Here is a 25577-nt window from a genome sequence, read left to right on the forward strand (position 1 = left end):
GGATCATACCACTTCAAGAACAGCGTCGTGACTTAATCAACAAATACTAAACTTGACAACTTTCATTTTAGAATCGTTTTTGGTTACGAGGTAACTCTTTATATCGTGGATATTTATGTAAATATTGGTAATTCCAAGTACGCGGTCTCATAAGGGAGCTTCGCTTTCATCGGATAACTCCAGGCAGGTTAAAATCACGGGTTTTTACTCGGTGCGTATTGTGTAGGGTGGCAAGATTTTAAACCGAGACAGCTTGTCCTTGTCTATAAAATATTCAAAGTGATTTTTACAGATTTAATAATAATGGTGCTGATAATATATAATAATAATATTATTATTATTATTATAATAATTTTCACCTAATATTTCCGAGGATTAGAAATATTTCACTACAGGTAACAATGATATATAGGTCTCTGTAATCTTTATATAAATAACAGTTTGCGGTATATATTTGTAATGTCCTGACGTGGCCTGGTAGGCACTTTACTCGCGATATGAGAATCGCGGTTTCGAATCCCTATCACAACGAACATGTTAGCGTTTTCACTCGAAAAGGTGTTATAATGTTACTGTGGAGTTTACTATTCGTTTGTAAAAGAATAGTCCTACAATTGGCGATGGGTAGTGATGATTATCTCCTACTTTTCTAGGCTATCACTACTAAATTAGGGACGGTTAGCTCAGCTTACTCTCGTGTGGCCCTTGCGCGAATTTCAAAACAAACCAAAATAAACCTATTGTATCATGATACCCAAACTATTGTTTACGTAAAAAACAAACAAAACATGAATGAACATTAAGCCTACAGGAGTAGTTGCTTTTACGGTAAATTTTCTGAACTATGAACTTTCGGTGTAATGGGACACAATCAACCAAAAATTGTGTAATTTTATAGCAGTAATTAATTAATTAATCTACAATTAAAGAAGGTTAGAATTGTTTTTACTTTATTGTTACTTATAGAAACTTAGTTCATACGACTGTTTTAGATTTTTTTTTCAAAATGATTCGGTAAAAAGAATTTCTTAGGAGTTTATTTGGCAGGACTAATGCAATAGATGGTTTACAAAGAATTAGGAGTTTATTTGGCAGGACTAATGCAATAGATGGTTTACAAAGAATTACTTAGGAGTTTATTTGGCAGGACTAACGCAATAGATGATTTACAAAGAATTAGGAGTTTATTTGGCAGGACTAATGCAATAGATGGTTTACAAAGAATTTCTTAGGAGTTTATTTGGCAGGACTAATGCAATAGATGGTTTACAAAGAATTACTTAGGAGTTTATTTGGCAGGACTAACGCAATAGATGGTTTACAAAGAATTAGGAGTTTATTTGGCAGGACTAATGCAATAGATGGTTTACAAAGAATTACTTAGGAGTTTATTTGGCAGGACTAATGCAATAGATGGTTTACAAAGAATTAGGAGTTTATTTGGCAGGACTAATGCAATAGATGGTTTACAAAGAATTACTTAGGAGTTTATTTGGCAGGACTAACGCAATAGATGGTTTACAAATAATTACTTACGAGTTGATTTGGCAGGACTAACGCAATAGATGGTTTACAAATAATTAGGAGTTGATTTGGCAGGACTAACGCAATAGATGGTTTACAAAGAATTAGGAGTTGATTTGGCAGGACTAACGCAATAGATGATTTACAAATAATTACTTACGAGTTGATTTGGCAGGACTAACGCAATAGATGGTTTACAAATAATTACTTACGAGTTTATTTTGCAGGACTAATGCAATAGATGGTTTACAAAGAATTACTTAGGAGTTTATTTTGCAGGACTAACGCAATAGATGGTTTACAAATAATTACTTACGAGTTTATTTGGCAGGACTAACGCAATAGATGGTTTACAAATAATTACTTACGAGTTGATTTGGCAGGACTAACGCAATAGATGGTTTACAAAGAATTAGAAGTTTATTTGGCAGGACTAACGCAATAGATGGTTTACAAAGAATTAGGAGTTGATTTGGCAGGACTAACGCAATAGATGATTTACAAATAATTACTTACGAGTTGATTTGGCAGGACTAACGCAATAGATGGTTTACAAATAATTACTTACGAGTTTATTTTGCAGGACTAATGCAATAGATGGTTTACAAACAAATAACTGACTTGTTTGTACACTGACCAACCTTTGTGGCCAAGTTTGATTTTTGTTTTTTATTCCGATACTTTATAAGGTCAACCTATCGAATGGACAGAAGTGACTTTCCTGAACTGTGTCAAGGTGATTTTTCGTGCTGATTTTGGTTTATGGTTAATTAAGGACATTTTTTTTCTTCCTATTTTTTTCTTGATACAAAAAACAAAATGTTCTTTCTCGAAATCGTTGTTTTAACTAAACAGTTTAAAAGTCGACAATTCGATAAATCTAAACAAGGTTGCTTACTAAAAAAATTTTTTTAAAGGTTTAATTAAACACTGACGACTCTTGGATAACGCTGTTCAAATTTGTTAACAGCGCCACCTGTTAACATGTATTGGTATTTAGTTTATGTCGATAACTATAATTTGTACAAACTTTGCACTCGGTCTGAGCGGGTATTTTCGTGCATGTTGTTAACAGGGTGTTACGCGGGTGAGGCTCATCATGTCAAAACGAAGAAAGTTTGCGACTGCATGGTTAAAGATGGTAAAATAACGTGAAGCTCGCGAACTTTGAGAGCAACATATAGTAAACAGAGTTGTGGCTAAACAGTTGTTCCTTTTATGTTCAAGTTCCCAGTTTTTACAACCAAGGAACGCGGTGCTGTTTGGCACTGATGACGTCATGGGTTTCGCTGATACAGGAATCGAGTTGATAATGACGTAGTGACAGTTGTTTTAGTTCATTCCGATGAGACTACGTTTCTAGTCACTTCCTCCCCCCTCAACGTTAAGTTATAAGACTTACAATGTTCATTATGTGCTAAAAACAGTCTGGATAAAACTGAAATAGAAACCCTTATAACCCGAGCGCTTTCGAAAGGTGGGCCTTACTTTAGGGGCAATCAGAAGAAAGGTCCACCTTTCGCAAGCGATCGGTTTATAAGGGTTTCTATTTCAGCTTTATCAGGACTTAGTGTTAAAATCCTGGGTTTGATTCTCCGTTGTAAAGGTTTGTATGAACAATAACAAAAAAAAAAAAAAAAGATGATAAGTCAATTTCCGAGTGATCTAGTCGGAATTACTTCGGAAAATCCGTGCTGACAGAAGCCACAAGCTATTCTCCGTTAACTACATGAATCATTGAAGTGCTTTTTAATCCACAGGAAGTTCGAGATGTGGGGAAGGGGGTCGCCAGTTTCTAGGGTAGGGGGCTTCTTGCCCTTTAGAGCCGGGAAATCTGTTGGCCAGAATATTATTCAGACCAGAGAACTGTTAACACCGGAAACAGTGAAGTGGCGGTCTCTTGAACCCGTTTTCGCTATGTGCGTGCCACGTTCAGTGGCATGCACGCGTGTGTGTATATGGTGTTTGTGAGTAATAAAGTATGCGACAAATGGTGAATAGCCCCGAGCGACACGACTGTAAACGGGGTTCTGTCGAATGAGTGAAGTTATTAAAATGTATGTAAAGACGCAATGATTATTACACTCACTTTCCTTCCTACTCGTGTATTTGTTTTCTATCTTGCGCTTCCGTTAGGAAAGGGAAAAATCTCGTAACATTTCAGTAATTACCATGTGCAGTCCATTGTTTGTACTAGTCGTCATTCTGACAGATAATCCCTGCGGTCTTTTCTGGAATTGTCTGACAATTATATAACAATGCACTAGTACATAACATCCAATAATGTTCACCATCCGTGACAAAAAGGATTTAATTTAATTATTAGATTAAAAGTAAGCAATCACCACAGAATAGATTTCATTAAAGTATTTCTTTGTAGACTTGGTTATCAATGAAGGTGCCTTGCTCTTCTGTTTTATCACTCGTGAAATTTTCATTTAAGAAATAAATGTTTTTAAGTTTTGTTTGTAATTTTTATTGGTTAAATTTGAAACGTATCATTTTTGTAGAAATTTCAACTGTTTCGTTTATTGGTCCACTATAAAAATGTTGCCTACTTATAAAAAAAAACAACAAAAAAACATTACTCAGTTGTGATTGGTGGGATAGTTTTCGAGACCCGAGTTTAGGATCACAAGGTACATTGTTATAAGATAACATCTGATGTACAGTTTGCTTTTAGTTTTGATGAAACACGATCTGTTATCCAGTTACTACAATACTAAGTGTTGTTATAATATACGTAACATCTAAACGGTCGTGACGCATCAGATAGCAACTAGATATGTAATACGAAAACGGACACGTCCTCGTCTTGAAGTTATCTCCAGAAGGCACGTTACTTGGGTCTTCCTCACGAGTTGAGAACGTCCGGCCACACGTTGTTCAAAAAATGTGAAGCCTCCATGCACGAACCAATCACGCACTCTCTTCGTGTAATATTTAAATTTACTTTCTATCGAATAGCACGTTTCGTCTTTGACTAGGTATTTTTTTAATGTAAGAGAGTGTAACTGACGTAATTATTACAGAAACTCGTGGCGAAGAAAACGTTTTGAGTCAGGAGCAGAGTTTGACTACTGTACCGCATAGAGGGCGTGCCAGTGAACTACATTAACCCTAAGATTCGTATTTATTATATGTTATATTTCAAAAACATAGGTGAAACTTTCCCTCTTTTGAAAAAATATGTAACTGTTTTTGTTTTTATAAGTATTTGTACATGATAGAGTTTATTGAGGAACAAAATATCACAATCAAAGGCACTTTGACCCCGCTATCAACTCTTTTAATCAGCAGGTTAACTTAATCTGAGGTGAGCAACTTTGTTTCAACTATCGAAAGTTGATTACAGTATCTGAGTACAAGAGTATTTCGAGGTTTGATACCTTCAGTTCTAGCTCGGCTTTAATAAACAAACACGCATGCCCACTAGGTATGTGACTGAATGGATCCAAACTCCGATAAAATTTTGTGGTTACTCGTCTGTACCTATAATTCCACGTTTGTATATCCGATAGGAGGCCTTCTCTGGTCAATAATTTTGTTTATTAATTTCGCGAAAGGCAATACGAGGGCTATCTGCGCTAGCCGTCCCTAACTTAGCAGTGTAAGACTAGAGGGAAGGCATCTAGTCATCAACACCCACCGCCAACTCTTGGGCTCATCTTTTACCAACGAATAGTGGGATTGACTGTAACATTATTTTACCCGCTTTATAACAGACAGCAGACAAAAGGTACAGTGACGAAAATATAAAGGAGGGAATTATCAAACTTTATTCTGTAAGATAATCGACAGCTTTATTGTTGTTGTGTAGGGAAGAAATAAGTCATGGTTTATTCAGCCAGGATAATTATTACTTGCGGTTGTGTTTTTATCTGTACAACTCCACCACGTGTCAGAGAGAGAAACAAAGCTGATTTAAAACGGTTAGAAAGGTAGCGAAATACTCGTGGAGAATATATATGGGATTTAGTGCCCCCGGCAGTTGGCAGTGTTATTTTAAATGGAGTATTATAATAAATACACTATTATTTGATTAGTTATCGTTTTTAAAAATTAAAACGTTCTTGTAGTGTAAACAGAATGAGTTGAATGAGTGTCCGTGACAACTATTGTGTTGAATACCCGACACCACTGAACTGTTGAATGTGACATCGCTTGAATACCCGACACCACTGAACTGTTGAATATGTGACATCGCCTGGTTCATGTCGTTGATCGTATGTCAATGAATTCGTTACGTTTATTTCAGTGTATTTGTTGCGTACATTTTGTATGACTACTTAAATTGTACAGTTGAATAAAAACTGGTTCTCTGGGTGTTCCGGTATCTCAACATATTCTTGTTAGAATCCCCTTAATTAAACATGTGCGTTTAGTTTTATTTCATTAGTTTTGAGCATGTCTGAAATTAGTTTCAACATGCGATTTTCGGGTGTTTTTTCCACTTGCGACTGACTCAAGTTTAAATGAACTGATCAAACTATCCAGTTCTATCTTTCCTGTAGCACCATCAGTTCTATCTTTCCTGTAGCACCATCAGTTCTATCTTTCCTATAGCACCAACGAGAATAGAAATCAATTTATTGGTACAGTTTTGGTGAACATCTAGAGACATCCCTTGAACTTATCTTTAACTAAGGGACCCGACATGGCCATGTGGTTAAGGCACTCGACTCGTAATCCGAGGGTTGCGGATTCGAATCTTCATCACACCAAACATGTTCTTTCAGTCGTGGGGGCGTTATATGTCACGATCAATCCCATTATTCGTTGGTTAAAGAGTAGCCCAAGAGTTGTCGGTAGGTGGTGATGACTAGTTGCCTTCCATCTAGTTTTACACTGCAAAATTAAGGACGGCTAGCGCAGATAGCCCTCGTGTAGCTTTGCGCGAAATTCGAAACAAAAACCAAACTCAAACTGAAAAGAAACCTGAAGTCCCACCTGGTAGTGGTGAGAGTAAACTATAGTAATGAGAAAACTGTTACAACTTCCCAGTTAAGAGCCCTCCAGCAGGACAACAGTAAGTCACGAACTTGCAACAATAAAGTCTAGGGTTCGATTCCCCGCAGCGTACACAACAGGTAACTTAACGTGGTTTTACTGTAAAAAAAACAAAACAAACAAGCCCACCCATAAAGCTTAAAGTTAATCCCACTAGAAACTTTATTTTCACGTGTTTCGTTGTACTGACATCAATCTAATAACAGACAGGAAACTTGTCGACAGACAGAGAGAGAGAGAGAAAGAGAGAAAAAACGAGTGAAATTGTGTCTTGCGTGTTCTTTCTTAATGTCCAGCTGTATGATGACACACCGAAAAACCCTGCTGAAGTTTGTGACGTCACCAAGATGATTCCAAAAGAACCGTTCTTGAAGCGTGGGGGGTTGTATTTTTCGTAGCTTCTCACACGTGTTGGTCAGCTGGTCTCACGGAATACAATCTCTATCTATACGTCACGTCGGGAACTGTATTAACAAATGTATTGGGCTTGGCGTAGCCTAGTAGATAACCTACAGGGTTGTTGGTCTAAATGTCCAAAGTTCGAAACGTAATGCTGTTGAACAGACTTTGAAACTTTCAGCTGAGAGTGTGCCTTAAAAGGTCATTACCAACATTCAGTTCAAAGGTCATGTAACAGAGAATCATGTGGGCTGGTGGCCTTCTCTCGAACACGTAGTTCGAAAGTAGAGGTCACCTATTCTTGAATTCCGTAGATCTGTAATCTAGGTGTTTAATCCATGTGTGTTTATGGCGCCTTTATGTATCAAAATTCGACACCCAAACGAATTCCTTAGCGTTTATTTCTATGCATGTCAAGCATTAAAATAGGTGTAGTGCACGATCCACGTGCTCACAGCGAAGCGTCTCGGCAGCAAACGTCCGAAACTCCTATCCGAAACGCGAAGGTGTAAAAACGTTTCCTAACACAAGTTCCGGATACCCTGTTAAAGGTCCAAGTATGATTTGTGCTGGAGAGTTTATCAGACGAGTGGCTTCGCGCGCCGTGAGTTTCAGTTTTGTTCTTAAACGCGTGTCTGTGACAAAACTACCTGCTAGCAACAGTCGTTCAAATACAGTGGTTTCCAGGTGCTCGTGAATCGTCGCTAAGCAACATACTGATACTACCATGAGAACTGGAGCTAATTTTCTTTCCCCTCCCACTCTCCGAGTAAACGTTCTGAAATAACCGATGTTATCGATATAAATGTTGCCGTCAGTCGACCTTGCCGTGTGGCACGATATTTGTCCTTGTGGTGAGCAGCTCAGACCGCCTAGCAACCGACCTAGTTAACTTGCTGGGAAATGAATGAAGAAAAGCAGTGTGAGTCATTGTATAGAAACTTTCTATATATAAACTAACAGAGGTGAAGATAACCAGTAATTCGTCCAATTGAAACAGACTGTCAGTGACTTCTTGACAAACCATGTATGTACATAACTCCCGGAAGGTTATTCTTTGTACGCTTTGAAAGGTGCATTTCTTGAATTCTATCCGACTAAGGAAATTGCATCAACCTGTGAAAGTTGACTGACCCAGAGAAACTGAGTTCTATAGAAGTTGATGTTCTCTGTTATGAACTATTTATTGTATGTAGCTTTGTTTGTATTGCTTTTGAAACTATTTTAATACCTATGCAAATAGCTCTCTCTAGTGTAACGGAGTTGTTTTGATTTCATGTCAGGGTAAAAGGAAGCTCACATGGGCCCATTGTTCTGTTTTGGTAGGGTTGACCCCATTATCCATATAGGGGTGATGTGGTCGTTTTTATGTATGCAGCGCTCAATAAGGTTCTGTCTTATCAAACTGTGTGTGGGGTATTTGTTTAGCTGAAAGAGATCGATTAATATTACTCCCCCAAAAAAAATATATGGGCAAAAAGTACATACACTACCTGAAACTGAATGGAGACGTGTAGTGGATGGTTATGTTGTTTTTTGTTTGTTTGTCGGAACAGTTTCGTTTGTATATCATAGAAACTGGAATATTTACAAACCGCATTGTCGTATGTGTATGTTTTCAATGTTTTCATTGTCCTATGTGCATGTTTTCAATGTTTTAGAATGTAAAGGTTATTGTTTTCTTCCTCTAGAATCTCATTCTTATATTCTCATGCAAGAAACGCAATGTTTATTAAACGTAGAGTTCAGTAAAAATGATGAAACAAGGTCTCCAGATTATGTAGACTTTGATCGAAGAAGGTCCCCAGATTATGTAGACTTTGCAAAATTTAGTGTTTTTCTACTCGTAAATTTAGACAGTGCATTTAGTAAGCTCGTGCGGTCAATTAACTGTTGTGGATTTCTTCTGTCCATCTTGCCGTTTCTTCTGTTGGCTTAGCGGGAAATATGCTGGCTCACAACGCTAGAAATCTGGTTTCGATACTTGTTGGACATAACACAGCTTTGTACATGCACCCTTTTGATTTGGATTTGTAATTGGAGAAATGCTGTAAGAGTTTAGTATAAGTTTTCTTACGCCATTAGCCCCACCCTTCGTATCGTAAGTGTGTTCCAGTATTAAACGTAGTTTTCATCCTTGTGACACTCAACAAAAACTTACGCACAGTGCAGTTAACATTGTCCACCACGACGTCACAATCATCTATATACATATCGTGAAAGATCTATGAATAGATAAGTGGCTGCTAGGAATAGTATAAGACATATCGGTGAACATTTTGGTTTTTGTTCTTGTTTTTTTGTTATAAGGCGCACCTTTCTTTAAGGAGGTGGGTAGAAATGAACGAGCTCACGATTCTGTCAAACATCTCGTGCACGCGAAAGCCAACTTCGCTGAAGTACAGCACAAAACCTTTTATTTGTTCGTGTAGATAGACCAAAAAATAAAGGTGGCGCCACAAACAGTTTTTTTAAGCGTAAACAGCTCAACTTCCGCGCCGTAAGGTGTAGAAAGTTTTGCTTTAAAAGAATGGCTTTGTGGTTAGGGCGAATTCGCAAGTTGTGAATCCCAGGGTCGGAACCCGTCGCTGAAAATGTTCATCCTTTCAAGCCGTGGGAGGTTATGTAATGTGATGGTCAACCTCACTTTTCATTAAAGGTTAGCTTAAGGCTTGACGTTGGTTGGTGTTGACTAACTAGATGCCTTCTCTCCAGTCCATCTCTTGAGAATTAGGGAAAGCTGGCGCGTATATTTCCTAAGTAGATTTTCGAGAAGTTCGATAAACAAACAAAAATCCGTTTAATACAGTATAAGAAGATATCAAACAGTGTGCGCGTGTCACGTGAAAATGCACAGCATTTTTTGGTTACGCGTATACATTAATTAATCATTGTTTATTAATTGAGGGAGTCTGTTAAGAAAAACAAAACTTAAACCTTTGTCTCAGCTACTGCCTAATAATGTTTTTTTTTATAGCAAACTAGATAGGGCTATCTGCTGTGTCCACCGAGGAGAATCGAACCTCTGATTTTAGCGTTGTAATTCAGAAGACTTGTCGCTATCTGAGTGGGAAACATGCCAAATAATTCTATTAACGCTTGATCACAGAGTTCATTTTTTATTTTATTACTACCCGTGGCGATTTTCGAAATTTTCAAATTGCTTTTCGTTATTTCATTAAAAAAAAAATTCTTCAATACCTTACTCAGTAATACTTGACGTCTACCGTGTTCGTATTTTTCAATTAGTTACCTAACTGTATTTAAGAGCAGTTGTGTAAAGGCGATGGAACTATATTTCCGCTTTACTGACTTGGCCTGCTAAAACGCAACACGAAGCAAACTAGGGCAATCCTGGCTGAAATAGGGAACGTGCACTGTTGGCTAATCAAAGCATGCCTTTTTATAGCATCAGCCCGTATTCTGACTCATTCTAGAGCCGTGATGCAGCCAGAAATCTTGTTTGAAAAAAAAAAAAAGTAATTTATAGGTGTTTCAACTCATTAATTTTGATGACTTCGTTTAGAATTAGTTGTATGTGGTCGCCATCTATTGGCGAGTTTATACATTAAATTATATATATATATTTTTTAAGTTATTAAAGGTATTTGGGTTTATTAGGTTCAGAAGCTTTTGGTTCAGCTAGTAACAACAGCTATTTCAAATACTGGGAAGCTGAGATAAAACGTTTGTTTACTGGTTTCGGTTAAATCGGTAAAATGTATTCGGATGTTTCATTCTCTTAATTATACAGAAAGGCTCGAAGTTGTTGAGTGGGTACTTTGGGGCCTCTCATATTAACGTTGTTTTCTCCTATGAACCGGCAGTCATCGATTATGGAGGACGAAAATATAAACATTGGAACACTTCATGATAAATCAGTGGAGTATTAGAGATAGGCATTACAAACTGTAAGGGTAGTTTTACAGAACTAGTATTTAAGTGTAGATCAGTAATGTGAGTATAGATGACCTTGCCGTATCTCGTATAAAGACCACTCAAACTCTGAGGGTAAAAAAAAAACTTTTCCAAGAAGTGTAAATACCAGCAAGAACTGGTAGTGTGGTTAATACCACTCCTGGTTTACCGTTCAAGTTTCAAGGTGATGTGAAGGTTTTTGTATACCTGTGATTTTGACACATTCCTGTGGTTAGGGTTAGGTTGGAAATAATTTCTGAAATTAAAAAAGAAAGAAAACAAACTTACCGAGATGTATATAGTCGGGATAACAACAGGCTGAAGAGCAAACTCGAGTATATATATCTAGAATAAGAAAAAAAAAAATGCAAGCGTAAATATTCTTCCTAGATGTCGCTGTTTTCCCTTACTTTCAGTGAAGGCAATATTGTACACATCTCTAATTTTTCACCATGTCCGATTAGTGGATGATGACGTCACAGGTCGCAGTTATTTTTATTGTTTTCCTGACTCATTCCTCACTCTCTTTTCTTTTCCACGACCCAGAATTCTTTCCGTATTTTCAAAATCTCAAAACTGTTCCCGTATACGTCAAAGACATACGTTTCAAAGACTGTGTACTTCAGAAACAAATATTTACATTTCAAGTTATATTGATTATGCAACAGTGAATTTAGATGATTGTTGTCTCTGGAAAAAGTTTTCGTATACCACACGAATTATAATAATAATAATAATGTTTTCTGGTCAGGAAAATGCACTTTGTGTGTGTGTGGCTTTCTGAAAATTAGCAAAAATAAATCTAGAATTGGTGTTTATCTCGACATGCACCGACCAGACGTAATTTCCACTCCTCACTGGTAATTACACCGTCCGATAGCCCCCTAGTGGTTACATAGCTCCCGACTTTAATTAGCGGGCGGGTTTCAAAAATGCTCGACTGATCGATTCGCTTTACTGGATAGGTCTGTGCGTTGTCTGGTCGTGTTTGTTCTGCTTCTTTTGTCGTATAGGAAATATTAGGATAAAGAAGCTACAGGGTGTACTTATAACTGATACCTGTTGAAACAAATGGAAGCAGATTACGGGGAATAACTTGTGAAATAACATTAATTATTAATTCGCTGACACCAGTGATATTTGAGTCTAGTTTCTTGACCAGGTGCGATGCCGAAAGTTACACCCCCTGTCTTAAAAAAGTGACGCGTGGACATACGCGATTAATGACTTAGAAACGTGTTTAGCTAGCAAGTGACCAATCACAGTGATTGTGAAGCCGGTAGATGTCACCTAAGTGTCTTAAACACAGTCACACTGATAATGACGTAGGTAGATGTCTTATAAAGTGTAATACACACCATATAAACAGTCACATTGGCAGTGAAATCTAGGAGGTTGTACCCTACTTTTTAATAGTTTGGCCAAATGAGTAAATGAATCCACAATCATTTATTGACCTATGACCCCAATTTCCATGCTATCATTTCAGATAAGTGCAATTTATGTTAAAAATAAGGATTTCTTCAATGCTATTATATACAGAAACGGTTGAAACTGTGCGTTTCGTTTCTAGCTAGTTAATATTCTCGGTCTTTTGATTGGAAAATCAAAACAAATAAATGTTCGGGTGTGGTGCGCATTGTTACTACAGAGTGAATAAATGTTCAGGTATATCTTAGTGTGGTGCACATTGTTACTACAGAGTGAATAAATGTTCAGGTGTATCTTAGTGTGGTTCACATTGTTACTACAGAGTGAATAAATGTTCAGGTGTATCTTAGTGTGGTGCACATTGTTACTACAGAGTGGATAAAATAAGATCCACCTCTTTCAAAATTCAACTTTAACCACTGCGAATGATTACGTGTAGAAAGACATTTGAAACCGTAAAATTATATACAGAAATACTTGAAACCATCTTAGTGTTTACACGCCAGGAACGAAGTGTTAAATATAACACTTGACTGGAGACTAGCTAAATGTGTTAACAGTACCTTCATTGTATTTGTAAAGTACTGACGTCAGTTTACGGTCAAAATAAACCTAAGATGTCTTCATAAGATGGAAACCACTTGACTCGAATAGTCGCAAGAATCTGTAAGTAAATCATAATATTGCATTAATCCCCCGACAACTTTCTTCCGTTGCCCATATTCCAATGATCTTTATGGCTGACTTAGATCCTCAAAGGGGATCGGGTGTCGGATGTTGAGGGTCACACTTGCGCAACAAAGGTTTGCAGTGAAACTAGTGTCACAGGCGCGTACGTGTGGAAGAGCTATTCTAAATGGCTGCGCTCAGTATATAAGTTTTTATCTTGAAAGGAAGGAGGTATTTATTTATCTGTGTTCTTCAAAACTCTTCAAATGTACCAATTGTTACTTCATCAGCGCCCGGAAACATTTTGTGTGCTTGACCAATTGAAAATGTCCGTCTTCTTTACCCACTCACATTATTATTATTATTATATTTCAGTCATAAAATCTCTACAAAAAAATAAAATAAAGGTTAGTAGCGATTGTAACACCAATACTTGTTCACTCGTCTCAGGTAAGAAAACCAAAACCAAGAGCCGCTGAATAATACAGTTTCAAACTACGTCAGTTATCACCAAGGTAACAAAACCGAAATAAGAGCCGCTGAATAATAGTTTTGAACTACGCTAAATATATGATATGTAATTGTGCTTTTTAAAAAATATATATTTGTTATTTGAGAGGGACTTTAAGTTAACTCTCTTGAAAAAGGTCAAATAGTGAATTAGTATTTTGAAACAGTTGTTACAACAGTGCAACTGGAACACATAATCAAATCCACGTTAAACTGAGTTCGGCAAGTGGTTAGAAACTCCCATAAAATAGGTGGAGCCACCAACATTTTGTTTTTTATATATTTTTTTACATATATTTAACTGAATGTAACGAAACGTTTAACACCGTTGTATAAGTCGTTAAAATTATCAGAAAAAAAGACAAGCGACAGCATTGACTTAACTTATTTTTCAGATTCTATATTTGGAATGTTCACATTGCATTTTTTAGGGTTCCCTTTCAAATATTCAAATTTTGAGACAAAAGAAGTCCCGAAGCGAGAAACGCCGTTTGAAAAACCTGAAGAGGCAAGAAAAGTGCACGTGAAACTAAGGGTATCAACCTCCCTGGTTAGGACATTGGACTCGCAATCTGAGGGTCGTGGATTCGAATCCCCGTCAACGGACATACTTGCCCTTTCAGCCGTGGGAGCGTTATAACTTTATGGTAAATCCCACTTTTCGCTTGTGAAAGAATAGCCCACGAGTTGACGGTGGCTGGTGTTGACCAACTCGCATTTCTCTAGTCCGTTATTTAAAAAAAGTATGACCAGCTAGCACAGATAGCCATCGTGTAGTTTTAACCCGAAATTCCAAACAAACCAAGTTACTCTGGTGAGGATTTTATTGGAAGTTTGTATAACAATGTCTAAATTAGCCGTCTGTCTGAATATTCTCATTTCAATTGCTTCATGTATTAAAGGACGGGTTACGTTAATTGTAATGAATCCGTGATGATTCTGAAGAGAGATTGGGTGGTAGAGGCTAAAACGTACGAGTGTTCTTGAAATGGTTTTGACAAGGTGCTGTCTCCCGTTCTTGAAATTACGTCTGTGGTTTCAGTATTTGGACAACTGATTAGTCTGAAAGAATATAAATCCTCTACACGATTCTGTTGTTTTTTCTTTATTTATCGACGAGTAACACTGGTTATTTGGATTGTGAGGGTATTTTGTGTCCAGAAACAAACTGAAGCGTTTAAAATACGATCCACGTGCATTCTACCTTGATCCTTTCATTAGATCTGCGCATGACACCGAACACTGCCTGACATTATAGCCAGACAACGTAACCCGTGTGGGTAATGATGGTTGAAGACCACCCGTGATGAAAAACTTTACAATTTTAAGTATTATTTGTACATTCAATTTATTCGAGTGCACTTCGTAACGACCAACGTTGTTAACACTAAAAGATTCTTTCCAAAAAAAGTTCAACGTTCCAAAACAATTGTTCTTTTTGTTGTTTTTTATATTTGCACGTGATATGAATGTAGTCACGAATTTTAATGAGCGTTTTCTTCTTGACAGTGGAGGTCACTGAACTAGTAAGATGGGAAAACTGTTCAAGTTGATTTTGTTTGGTAACAATTTCGTCGTAAGAGTGAGGGTAGTTTTTTTTCAAGTATCATCTCTAGAAATCGTGAGGTTTGTGGCGTTAATTAAGTCAACCATTCAGTAACATTTATTCTTCTCTTGTCACAGTCACCATAAATAAACACAAAAAGGTAATTGATTTTTATATTCTAACCACTTCTTGAATTAGTGTGATGTTAATTTAATAATAGATCTGTAAGATTGAAATGGAAAATTTAGACAATGATCCCGGTTAGGCGATGTGAATGACCTCGCAAACTCTGTGTGGCCCATGTGCCTTTCATGGTCAAACTTCGATTTGAATAGAACGGGTTTGTCTTTCGGACAATTCCTATTATTTAGGATGAATAGTTTGTAAACACACGTGGTTTTATGATTGAAATATCTGTATACAGGTACAAATTCCCGACCTTAAGTTTTATCGAATGTGAAAGTAAAAAAAAAAAAAAAATTAAATATTTTATTAAAACATCATCAGAGTGAAATAGACTAATTTATATACGTGTTCCGATTACTCACATTTAAATGGTGCAAGGCTCGCCAGGTCGTGGTTTCTCAAACTGATCTGGATTGTGGAAACCCCTGAACTTTGGAATAAATTACGCCCAAACGTACAAGAACGAAACGTTATAACTGAAATACGAATATTATTATAAATTGGCACCTTTCTCGGCTCCCTATATTTGAGTGTAAAAAAGCTTGAGGGGTTATTCCCGACCTATTGGTCAGTTTTCTTCGCTGAGGATCGAATGGCTGGAAGTTAGAGCCATGAACGCGCTCCGTGTTTGTATGGACAGTCCAAGGCACTTGTTCACCACAAATAAAATATCTTAACTTGGAATTATTTACGAAGTTTAAAAGTTCTGAAAATTAGTAACGGTGATGATGTCTTGGTGCATCTGTATCCAGTCTGCCGCGGCGAATCGAACCATGGATTTTAGCGCTGTAATTCAGTAAATTGATTGCTGACCCCACGTGAGTTGTAGGGTCGTCACGACTGTCTTTTATTGCTAAGCTTTCATTAAAAACAACAACAAAGAAAACATGAGGGAATTTAGTCGAGTAAGTTGAGTCTATTGACCAAGTGGTTTAGAATTGTTCTCTATTATCTAAAAAAATACAATAAAGCTTGTATTCATAAGGCAACTGGCTGGTAATCTTTGTGTTTTCAATAAACCTCTCACCATTCCAAGTGAAAACCATCCTTCATGGATGAGAATCGTGCAGCATACGCATGAATTGTTATTCAAAAAAAAAAAAAGTCTATGACCTGACCGCCGGCTAAAGAGCTGCTTTCTGTTCGTGACAAATGAGGCCATTTTAAATTTCTGAGGGCGGTTGTCCAGCTAGTACTTACCACATTACCTGCATTTTTTACCTACCAAGTGAAAGTAATATTACGTTCGTTGGCTTAGGACAATACATTGGTTCAACAAGAAGGTTCATTGTATTCACACAACGTGGTATAAAGTATGAAAAAGGCCATGATCATTCCTGTAGAGGTTTTCCGTCACACCCACCCGATATCCAATATCTATTACCAGAAAAGTAGTTTTATATTTAGAGCACGCGGTCCCAAGTAGCAAGCTAATGAGACTACATTGTGCATTGATAGTGTGTTTGTGTGCTAACTGACGGGAACGCCCCCTAAGTTTTATTTTAATTAAGAATTAATAAGTGTTATTATAGATGATTAAACGTGACATGTTTGTTTTCGTGTTTTTGCGAAATATGAATGTAATGAACACATTAAGCCTTATTCTAAAAGCAGTAATGTTGGGCCACCAAGAAATCGTTTTTTTGTTTACTTGTAAGATTAACGTTGGTGGTACTCTGCTCAGCCTATACTTTTACGATACAGTTTAAGAAAATCAAATTAGGCTTAGCATCTTGAGAAAAATAAGTTAGGTATACCCAAGCTTTAAATTGGTCTAAACTAGGCTATTGATCAAACAAGTAGTTACTATTTCATTGTCGGCGAAACATTGGAAACAAGCAGCCCTTTGTTTTGTTGTTGTCTCCATAATTTAAAAAGTTCTTGTCAAATAACCAGTAAGTATAAATAATATTTCGTATACATTTTGTTTTTCATCGATCAGAACAAACGATCAGTTCTGGTATTAAACGATAACTTTTTTTTTTTTTGTCACACAAAAATGGACCAGAAATACGCTACTAATTGAAAATCAATAATGGACCAATTAAGAGTAAAGTAAAAAAGAAATGTTTTAAAATGTGATTTTTTAATACAAATGTTAGGCCTAGCAGCAGTTCCAACCTTTTTCAAAATATTTAATTCGAACTAAGTGCATGTGCTATCCACAACTAATTACACAGCGACGAACAGAAACTTTAACAACAACAAACAGAGATCCCAAATATTTTCCTACGAAACTCGTGACTTTGCTGCTAATTATAGTGATCTATTGGATATATTATTATTAACAGTTATTCTGCTTTTCGGGAATATAACTCACGATCCAGGTATCTTACAGTTTCGTAGTCACATTACAAAGGGCGTGGTGATGGAATGAGTGTGATTCTGTGACGTGAACTTTTGTAGATAGGGTTGGAAGTATAGAAACGTGGATAAACGATGTAGAATAATATAATGCTGACTGGAATAGTCTGTATCCAGACTGTGTGGTGTGATTAAATAACATAATGTTGACTGGAATAGTCTGTATCCAGACTGTGTGGTGTGATTAAATAATATAATGTTGACTGGAATAAGTCTGTATCCAGACTGTGTGGTGTGATTAAATAATATAATGCTGACTGGAATAGTCTGTATCCAGACTGTGTGGTGTGATTAAATAATATAATGCTGACTGGAATAGTCTGTATCCAGACTGTGTGGTGTGATTAAATAATATAATGTTGACTGGAATAGTCTGTATCCAGACTGTGTGGTGTGATTAAATAATATAATGTTGACTGGAATAAGTCTGTATCCAGACTGTGTGATGTGATTAAATAATATAATGCTGACTGGAATAGTCTGTATCCAGACTGTGTGGTGTGATTAAATAATATAATGTTGACTGGAATAGTCTGTATCCAGACTGTGTGGTGTGATTAAATAATATAATGCTGACTGGAATAGTCTGTACCCAGACTGTGTGGTGTGATTAAATAATATAATGCTGACTGGAATAGTCTGTATCCAGACTGTGTGGTGTGATTAAATAATATAATGCTGACTGGAATAGTCTGTATCCAGACTGTGTGGTGTGATTAAATAATATCATGCTGACTGAAATAGTCTGTATCCAGACTGTGTGGTGTGATTAAATAATATAATGCTGACTGGAATAGTCTGTATCCAGACTGTGTGGTGTGATTAAATAATATCATGTTGACTGGAATAGTCTGTACCCAGACTGTGTGGTGTGATTAAATAATATAATGTTGACTGGAATAGTCTGTACCCAGACTGTGTGGTGTGATTAAATAATATAATGCTGACTGGAATAGTCTGTATCCAGACTGTGTGGTGTGATTAAATAATATCATGTTGACTGGAATAGTCTGTACCCAGACTGTGTGGTGTGATTAAATAATATAATGTTGACTGGAATAGTCTGTACCCAGACTGTGTGGTGTGATTAAATAATATAATGCTGACTGGAATAGTCTGTATCCAGACTGTGTGGTGTGATTAAATAATATCATGTTGACTGGAATAGTCTGTACCCAGACTGTGTGGTGTGATTAAATAATATAATGTTGACTGGAATAGTCTGTACCCAGACTGTGTGGTGTGATTAAATAATATAATGCTGACTGGAATAGTCTGTATCCAGACTGTGTGGTGTGATTAAATAATATCATGTTGACTGGAATAGTCTGTACCCAGACTGTGTGGTGTGATTAAATAATATAATGTTGACTGGAATAGTCTGTACCCAGACTGTGTGGTGTGATTAAATAATATAATGCTGACTGGAATAGTCTGTATCCAGACTGTGTGGTGTGATTAAATAATATAATGCTGACTGGAATAGTCTGTATCCAGACTGTGTGGTGTGATTAAATAATATAATGCTGACTGGAAATAGTCTGTATCCAGACTGTGTGGTGTGATTAAATAATATAATGCTGACTGGAATAGTCTGTATCCAGACTGTGTGGTGTGATTAAATAATATAATGCTGACTGGAATAGTCTGTATCCAGACTGTGTGGTGTGATTAAATAATATAATGCTGACTGGAATAGTCTGTATCCAGACTGTGTGGTGTGATTAAATAATATAATGCTGACTGGAATAGTCTGTATCCAGACTGTGTGGTGTGATTAAATAATATAATGTTGACTGGAATAGTCTGTAACCAGACTGTGTGGTGTGATTAAATAATATAATGTTGACTGGAATAGTCTGTACCCAGACTGTGTGGTGTGATTAAATAATATAATGCTGACTGGAATAGTCTGTATCCAGACTGTGTGGTGTGATTAAATAATATCATGTTGACTGGAATAGTCTGTACCCAGACTGTGTGGTGTGATTAAATAATATAATGTTGACTGGAATAGTCTGTACCCAGACTGTGTGGTGTGATTAAATAATATAATGTTGACTGGAATAGTCTGTACCCAGACTGTGTGGTGTGATTAAATAATATAATGCTGACTGGAATAGTCTGTATCCAGACTGTGTGGTGTGATTAAATAATATCATGTTGACTGGAATAGTCTGTACCCAGACTGTGTGGTGTGATTAAATAATATAATGTTGACTGGAATAGTCTGTACCCAGACTGTGTGGTGTGATTAAATAATATAATGCTGACTGGAATAGTCTGTATCCAGACTGTGTGGTGTGATTAAGTTTCGTTAGAAATCAATGGAAGGAAAAATTTAACGTGTAGTTTTACACGGTATGATTAAGGCGTAAACTATGCATCAGAATCATAAGTACGCTATATGTTCAAGTGCTTTGAAAAACCGTAATTAGGGATGGCCAGTGTTCAAACGTTTTTAGGACAACAACTTTCCTACAGAGTCACAGGGTGAACTAACATTTTTATAACTTTCTAAGTATTATCATATAAAAATGTGGCCAAATTTTGTTCAGATATACATATTTAAACTTCTAAATACGGAATATTCATTCTATCCGTAATTTTCATCGGTACGTGTTTTTAATATTCAAGATAAAATTTCACACAAAGGAAGTTTATTTCTTATTGTAGGCTTAACATATATGTTTATTTTGTTATTTTTATAGGGGTAAATTTGCAACTGTTCGTCGTTGCAAACACAAGGAAACGGGTGTGGACTATGCAGCAAAGTGCATCCGGAAACGTCGTCGTGCGGCGGATGTACGTCACGAAATAATGCACGAGATATTTATTTTAAAATTAAGTGAGAACTGCCCTCGAATCATCCGTCTTTACGAAGTCTACGAAACATCCACGGAAGTCATACTAGTTTTGGAAATGTAAGTTTGACAGTACAGCATACAGTGGAGTGTTTAGGTAGGGGCTGGAGGGGTCTCATCGTTAGGGCTCGTGGTCTTTATGGGGCTCAATGATAATTTTATTTTATGTAAAATTACATGGAATCTAGGGCCCACACAACCTTAAATCGTCCACTGACGGCATATATCTTCTTGACTTCAAAGTTTGTATCAGTGTGGGGTACCGTAGGTTTTTGAAATCCAATATTTATGTTACTTAATACCCATACACATGTTTCTGTTATGTAAGTGGATGTTCTCACATGTTCTAGTTCGCAGTGTAAATAAACCATGGAATTATTATTCGCTTGTTTGTGTTTGAATTTCGCGCAAAGTTACAAGAGAACTATCTGCGCTAGCCATCCATAATTTAGCAGTGTAAGACTTGAGGGAAGGCAGCTAGTCATCACCACCCACCGCCAACTCTTGAATTACTCTTTTATCAACGAATAGTGAGATTGATTGTTACATTATAACGCCCCCACGACTGAAAGGGCGAGCATGCTTGGTGCGACGGGGATTCGAATCCGTGACCCTCAGGTTACGAGTTGAACGCCTTAACCCATCTGGCCATGCCGGGCCCCAAACAAAAGTAACGCAATATGATACAGCATTTGGACTATTCCTGTAGAGAAGGATATAAACTTGAAAGTCGGTGAATTGTGGGTTAGTTTGAACGAGATAGTCAACACGTTAACAGGGATGTGTATAACAACATCCTATAAATGTTAAAATTATTCCAGTAAAATCGTTTAACGTCTCACTTAGTCTATAAACACTTTACTCCAAACTTAAACACAAGTTTTGTCATGAAGGTACGTTGAACCTTTTGGTTATGTAGATCTTTTCATTTTCAAAAGTCTCTTTAAAATATTATTATTTAACAAATTATTAACACATGATTATAGATAATAGCAATTCCTACCAGAACCTTTAAAATAACGTTTGTATGTTTTCGTATTAGGGCGGTAGGAGGCGAACTTCAGCGTGTTTTGGAAGACCACGAAGAGATATCGGAGAAAGAAGCAGCTCGTCTCATGCGCCAGATTCTCGAGGGCATTGCTTTTTTGCACGAGCGCAATATTGCACATTTAGACATTAAGGTAATTAAGGAATGTTAGAAGCACTTTGTTAATATTTTTGTGGTTTCTTTATTACCTTAGCGTAAATACATCATTATGACGTGTATTTATTTTGTTTGGCTTATCGGGATAGTGAAAGAGACAAGGACGTGAATTATCAAAAGGTATAAGTGTTGTCTAATATAATATTAAGCCTAAATGGTTAATATTAGTAGTTTTCAATTCAAATAAAATGTATTGGCTGTTATGTAAACGACCAGAAAAGAATCATATCTTGTGCTTACCTTTGTTTAGTGGTGGATATATTACAATATTAAAAACGTTGGAGTTTAGTAAAAAGATATACAAGTTCTTATGCAATGACACCAATAATGTTTATTCTGTAAAATTAACAATATCAAAATATTGTTTTATATCTATATAAAATAATATAAAATATTTTATATTTTATATTTATATTTTTATTGTGTTATTTGTATGCGTGTATAATGTTGTGATTTGAGTGCAACGTACACAGAAGAAAGGCTTTCTCAAAACGTTCGACATTGAAGTAAGCGTCCGGAAGTGTTTAGAAAACAGTGCATTTGATATTTTCAGTTAATACTGACAGTTGTTTCAAACAAATCTAAGACAATTATTGTATTTATTTGGCTTGGACATGTATTGCCAATTACGAAAAGAATAAACACATTGTTGTCCAGAAATAACACACAAATAACAGTTGCCGACAAAGTGGTGCCTTTGTCTGAGAGGTTCTTTCCTTTTCACACCCATACTTCGAACGTAACTGTTACTGATCACGTGGTACAAAATTTTAATTCCATTTTAAGCTAGGGAAAAAGTACAAACTAAAATATGTATGCGTGTCGGTGGTAGTTTTAATTTGTAAGGTGTTAAAAAAAACTAGGTAATAGTTTTAATTTTTGATAAGAATTTTTAAAAACAGATGACAGTTTTATGTATTTTTTATTACAAAAATAATACCCGAGTTGTAATCTGTCATCAGTTTTAACTGGTAGATGTCGCGCGTCCCAGTGAAACGTGATAGCGCCCTGTTCAGACATGGTGTTATTTTAACGAGTGACTTAGATATATGTAATAATGTAAAACATTTTGACTGAGTTGTTTTCCGGTGTATTAGTTTTTTCCGACACGCAGATTTATGGAACAATATACCGACCTTGTTAGGGTTAACAGCTCTCCCGTTGTTGTTGTAGTGGTAAGAAATGGGAAATATCCGCTTTGTTAACAGGATAATAGAATTCTTGTTTTTATTATTACTGTTAACGTTTTTGAATACAGTTAAACTCGAGTAATTTACAACAGCAGTTCTGTTTGACTTTAAATATTTGGTGTTGCATACAATGTAAGGAGTGTGATAGATTGTAATCCCAGTTTGAACGAATAGGCTACTTGACGCTTATCGCGTCACTTGCTTCCACACTTTAATCGGTCACGTGGTACAAGATGCTCGTCTTGAGCGGACGGAAGTTGCCCGAATTTTTTATACAAGAAATATCTCTTCAATGAACGCATTGTTTCACTTTGGAAAGATGCTAGAGTTATGTGATGGGTCTCAGACTCCAACGCTGGGGGGACCCGAGGGTTCAATAAAACTCTAACCCCCCTCGTAACTGCACAAGAAGTAATGAGTGGCATTTCAGAATGCCATAGTTTTATTTTATATTTTTCGCAACTGACAGATTCGAAATCTTTTGCGGGTGTGTTTGTGTCAAAGAATTTAGCCCTAGATAAGTTAGCAGAGAAATGCATTACACGGAAATAAGTGTTGATGTCACAGAACGGAAAGATAGAAAAATATGAAAAACGTAAAACATGTCTAAATGTGACTTGAATTGTATGTTTACCCAGTAGGATATAAGAATAAAATATATTGCTATATTTATTTGACGTTTGTCAGGAATACTGCATATGTTTATAAGTTTGTGTATCAATACACTAATACGTAGTAATGATTCTGATATATTCACTAGTTTTGTTATTGTATTTTTTCTTTTATTTTGCATTATAATTGTTAACTGTCTTTTTATTTTCTGTTTTCAGCCACAAAACTTGTTGCTTACAAATGCATTTCCAAAGTGTGATATAAAATTGTGTGACTTTGGAATTTCTCGCCTCATTACAAAAGGAATTGAACTCAGAGAGATTCTTGGAACACCTGACTATGTTTGTAAGTTGAACGTTTACTCAGAATACTATCCTGTCCATGATGCTATGTGTTGAACATTTACTCGGAATGCAGCTTGTCAGCAGTGTAGGGTGCTGCCTTTTGTGTTCATAAACCTGGATCACACACGGTTTTCTCCTTATTCATATTTTGAGTTTCATTTATTGAGGGCTACAGTGCCCTTATAGAGGGCACTGTAATAACCCTCTGTGGCTGTTCATTAAAACAAACATTACATCTACCGTGTTATTATTTTAGTATGACAGTGCTTGTGTTTTAAAGTACTAAACAGTGCAACTGTAACCATGAAAATTATATTACAATGAATTGAAGACCCGGCATGGCCATGTAGGTTAAGGCGTTCGACTCGCAATCTGACGGTTGCGGGTTCGAATCCCCGTCGCACCAAACATGTTCTCCCTTTCAGCCGTTAGGGTGTTATAATGTGACGGTCAATCCCACTCTTTGCTGGTAAAAGAGTAGCCCAAGAGTTGGCGGTGGGTGGTGATGACTAGCTGCCTTCTGTTTAAGAACAGCTAGCATAGATAGCCTTCACGTAGCTTTATGAAAAATTAAAAACAAACAACAAACCCTTATAATTAAATGTAAGATATTTATCCACACACTTTGATAACATAATACTTCTTATTGGAACATTTAGGGAATATAAGGTAATAATAAGTTATTTTAAAGTCAGGTTAATATAAGTACCAAAATCACAACTATTGTTTATTGCAACTGTGTTAGTACTTGTCACGTATTTTTATGTTGATACTAGTGATCAAACCTCTACAAATGTTAGACATATCTGTTCTTTTGTACTCTTTTGTATTTTTCTTGATGGCTTCAAAACTTCAAATACTAGTGCCATTTCATTGTGCAGCTTTCTATGTTTTCATTACTAATGATAAACATATTTTCAGCACCAGAAATACTTCATTACGAACCAATCTCCTTAGCCACAGATATGTGGTAAGTATTGAATCAAATTTATTTCAGTTTGCTATATTTTGTTACCATCAGATAAAATTAAGACATGAAGCTACAATCTTTATTAACAAGCAAACTAAAATAGAGTAACAGTGTGCAACACTAGGTGGCAGCACATTTTTAGGACTTCTCCAGTCTTAAATGTTTAAAATTGTTTTGTTTTTTAAGTCTGTTATTCTGACTTATCGTTTTAAAGAGGCTGAAGTTACTTTTGTCTTTTGTTTACTTCATGTTTGTGTTTTTCATTTAAATGTAGATTAAACTGTTTGATGACGATAGTTATAGTAATATAAACTGGTTGATGACGATAGTTATAGTAATATAAACTGTTTGATGACGATAGTTATAGTAATATAAACTGGTTGATGACGATAGTTATAGTAATATAAACTGGTTGATGACGATAGTTCTAGTAATATAAACTGGTTGATGACGATAGTTATAGTAATATAAACTGGTTGATGACGATAGTTCTAGTAATATAAACTGGTTGATGACGATAGTTCTAGTAATATAAACTGGTTGATGACGATAGTTCTAGTAATATAAACTGGTTGATGACGATAGTTATAGTAATATAAACTGGTTGATGACGATAGTTATAGTAATATAAACTGGTTGATGACGATAGTTATAGTAATATAAACTGGTCGATGACGATAGTTACAGTAATATAAACTGGTCGATGACGATAGTTCTAGTAATATAAACTGGTCGATGACGATAGTTCTAGTAATATAAACTGGTCGATGACGATAGTTATAGTAATATAAACTGGTTGATGACGATAGTTATAGTAATATAAACTGGTTGATGAC

General features: G+C 36.2%; 1 protein-coding gene across 8 annotated transcripts in view; it reads left to right on the forward strand.

Annotated features, from left to right (window-relative positions):
- LOC143234645 (serine/threonine-protein kinase 17B-like) overlaps positions 1 to 25577 on the forward strand; it is a 40404-nt gene that overhangs the window by 9283 nt on the left and 5544 nt on the right. For 4 of the 8 annotated variants that reach the window (XM_076472148.1, XM_076472147.1, XM_076472150.1 and 1 more), the window contains exons 3-6: positions 20269 to 20481; positions 21464 to 21602; positions 23646 to 23772; positions 24693 to 24741. In XM_076472148.1, the coding sequence (XP_076328263.1) occupies positions 20269 to 20481; positions 21464 to 21602; positions 23646 to 23772; positions 24693 to 24741 (528 nt within the window). Of the gene's footprint in view, positions 1 to 13892; positions 14109 to 14393; positions 15168 to 20268; positions 20482 to 21463; positions 21603 to 23645; positions 23773 to 24692; positions 24742 to 25577 lie in introns of those variants that run through there. The other 4 variants (XM_076472154.1, XM_076472153.1, XM_076472155.1 and 1 more) reach the window with 3 other exon arrangements.

Source organism: Tachypleus tridentatus, chromosome 12, assembly GCF_004210375.1.
Source record: "Tachypleus tridentatus isolate NWPU-2018 chromosome 12, ASM421037v1, whole genome shotgun sequence".
Classification (NCBI taxonomy): Eukaryota; Metazoa; Arthropoda; class Merostomata; order Xiphosura; family Limulidae; genus Tachypleus; species Tachypleus tridentatus.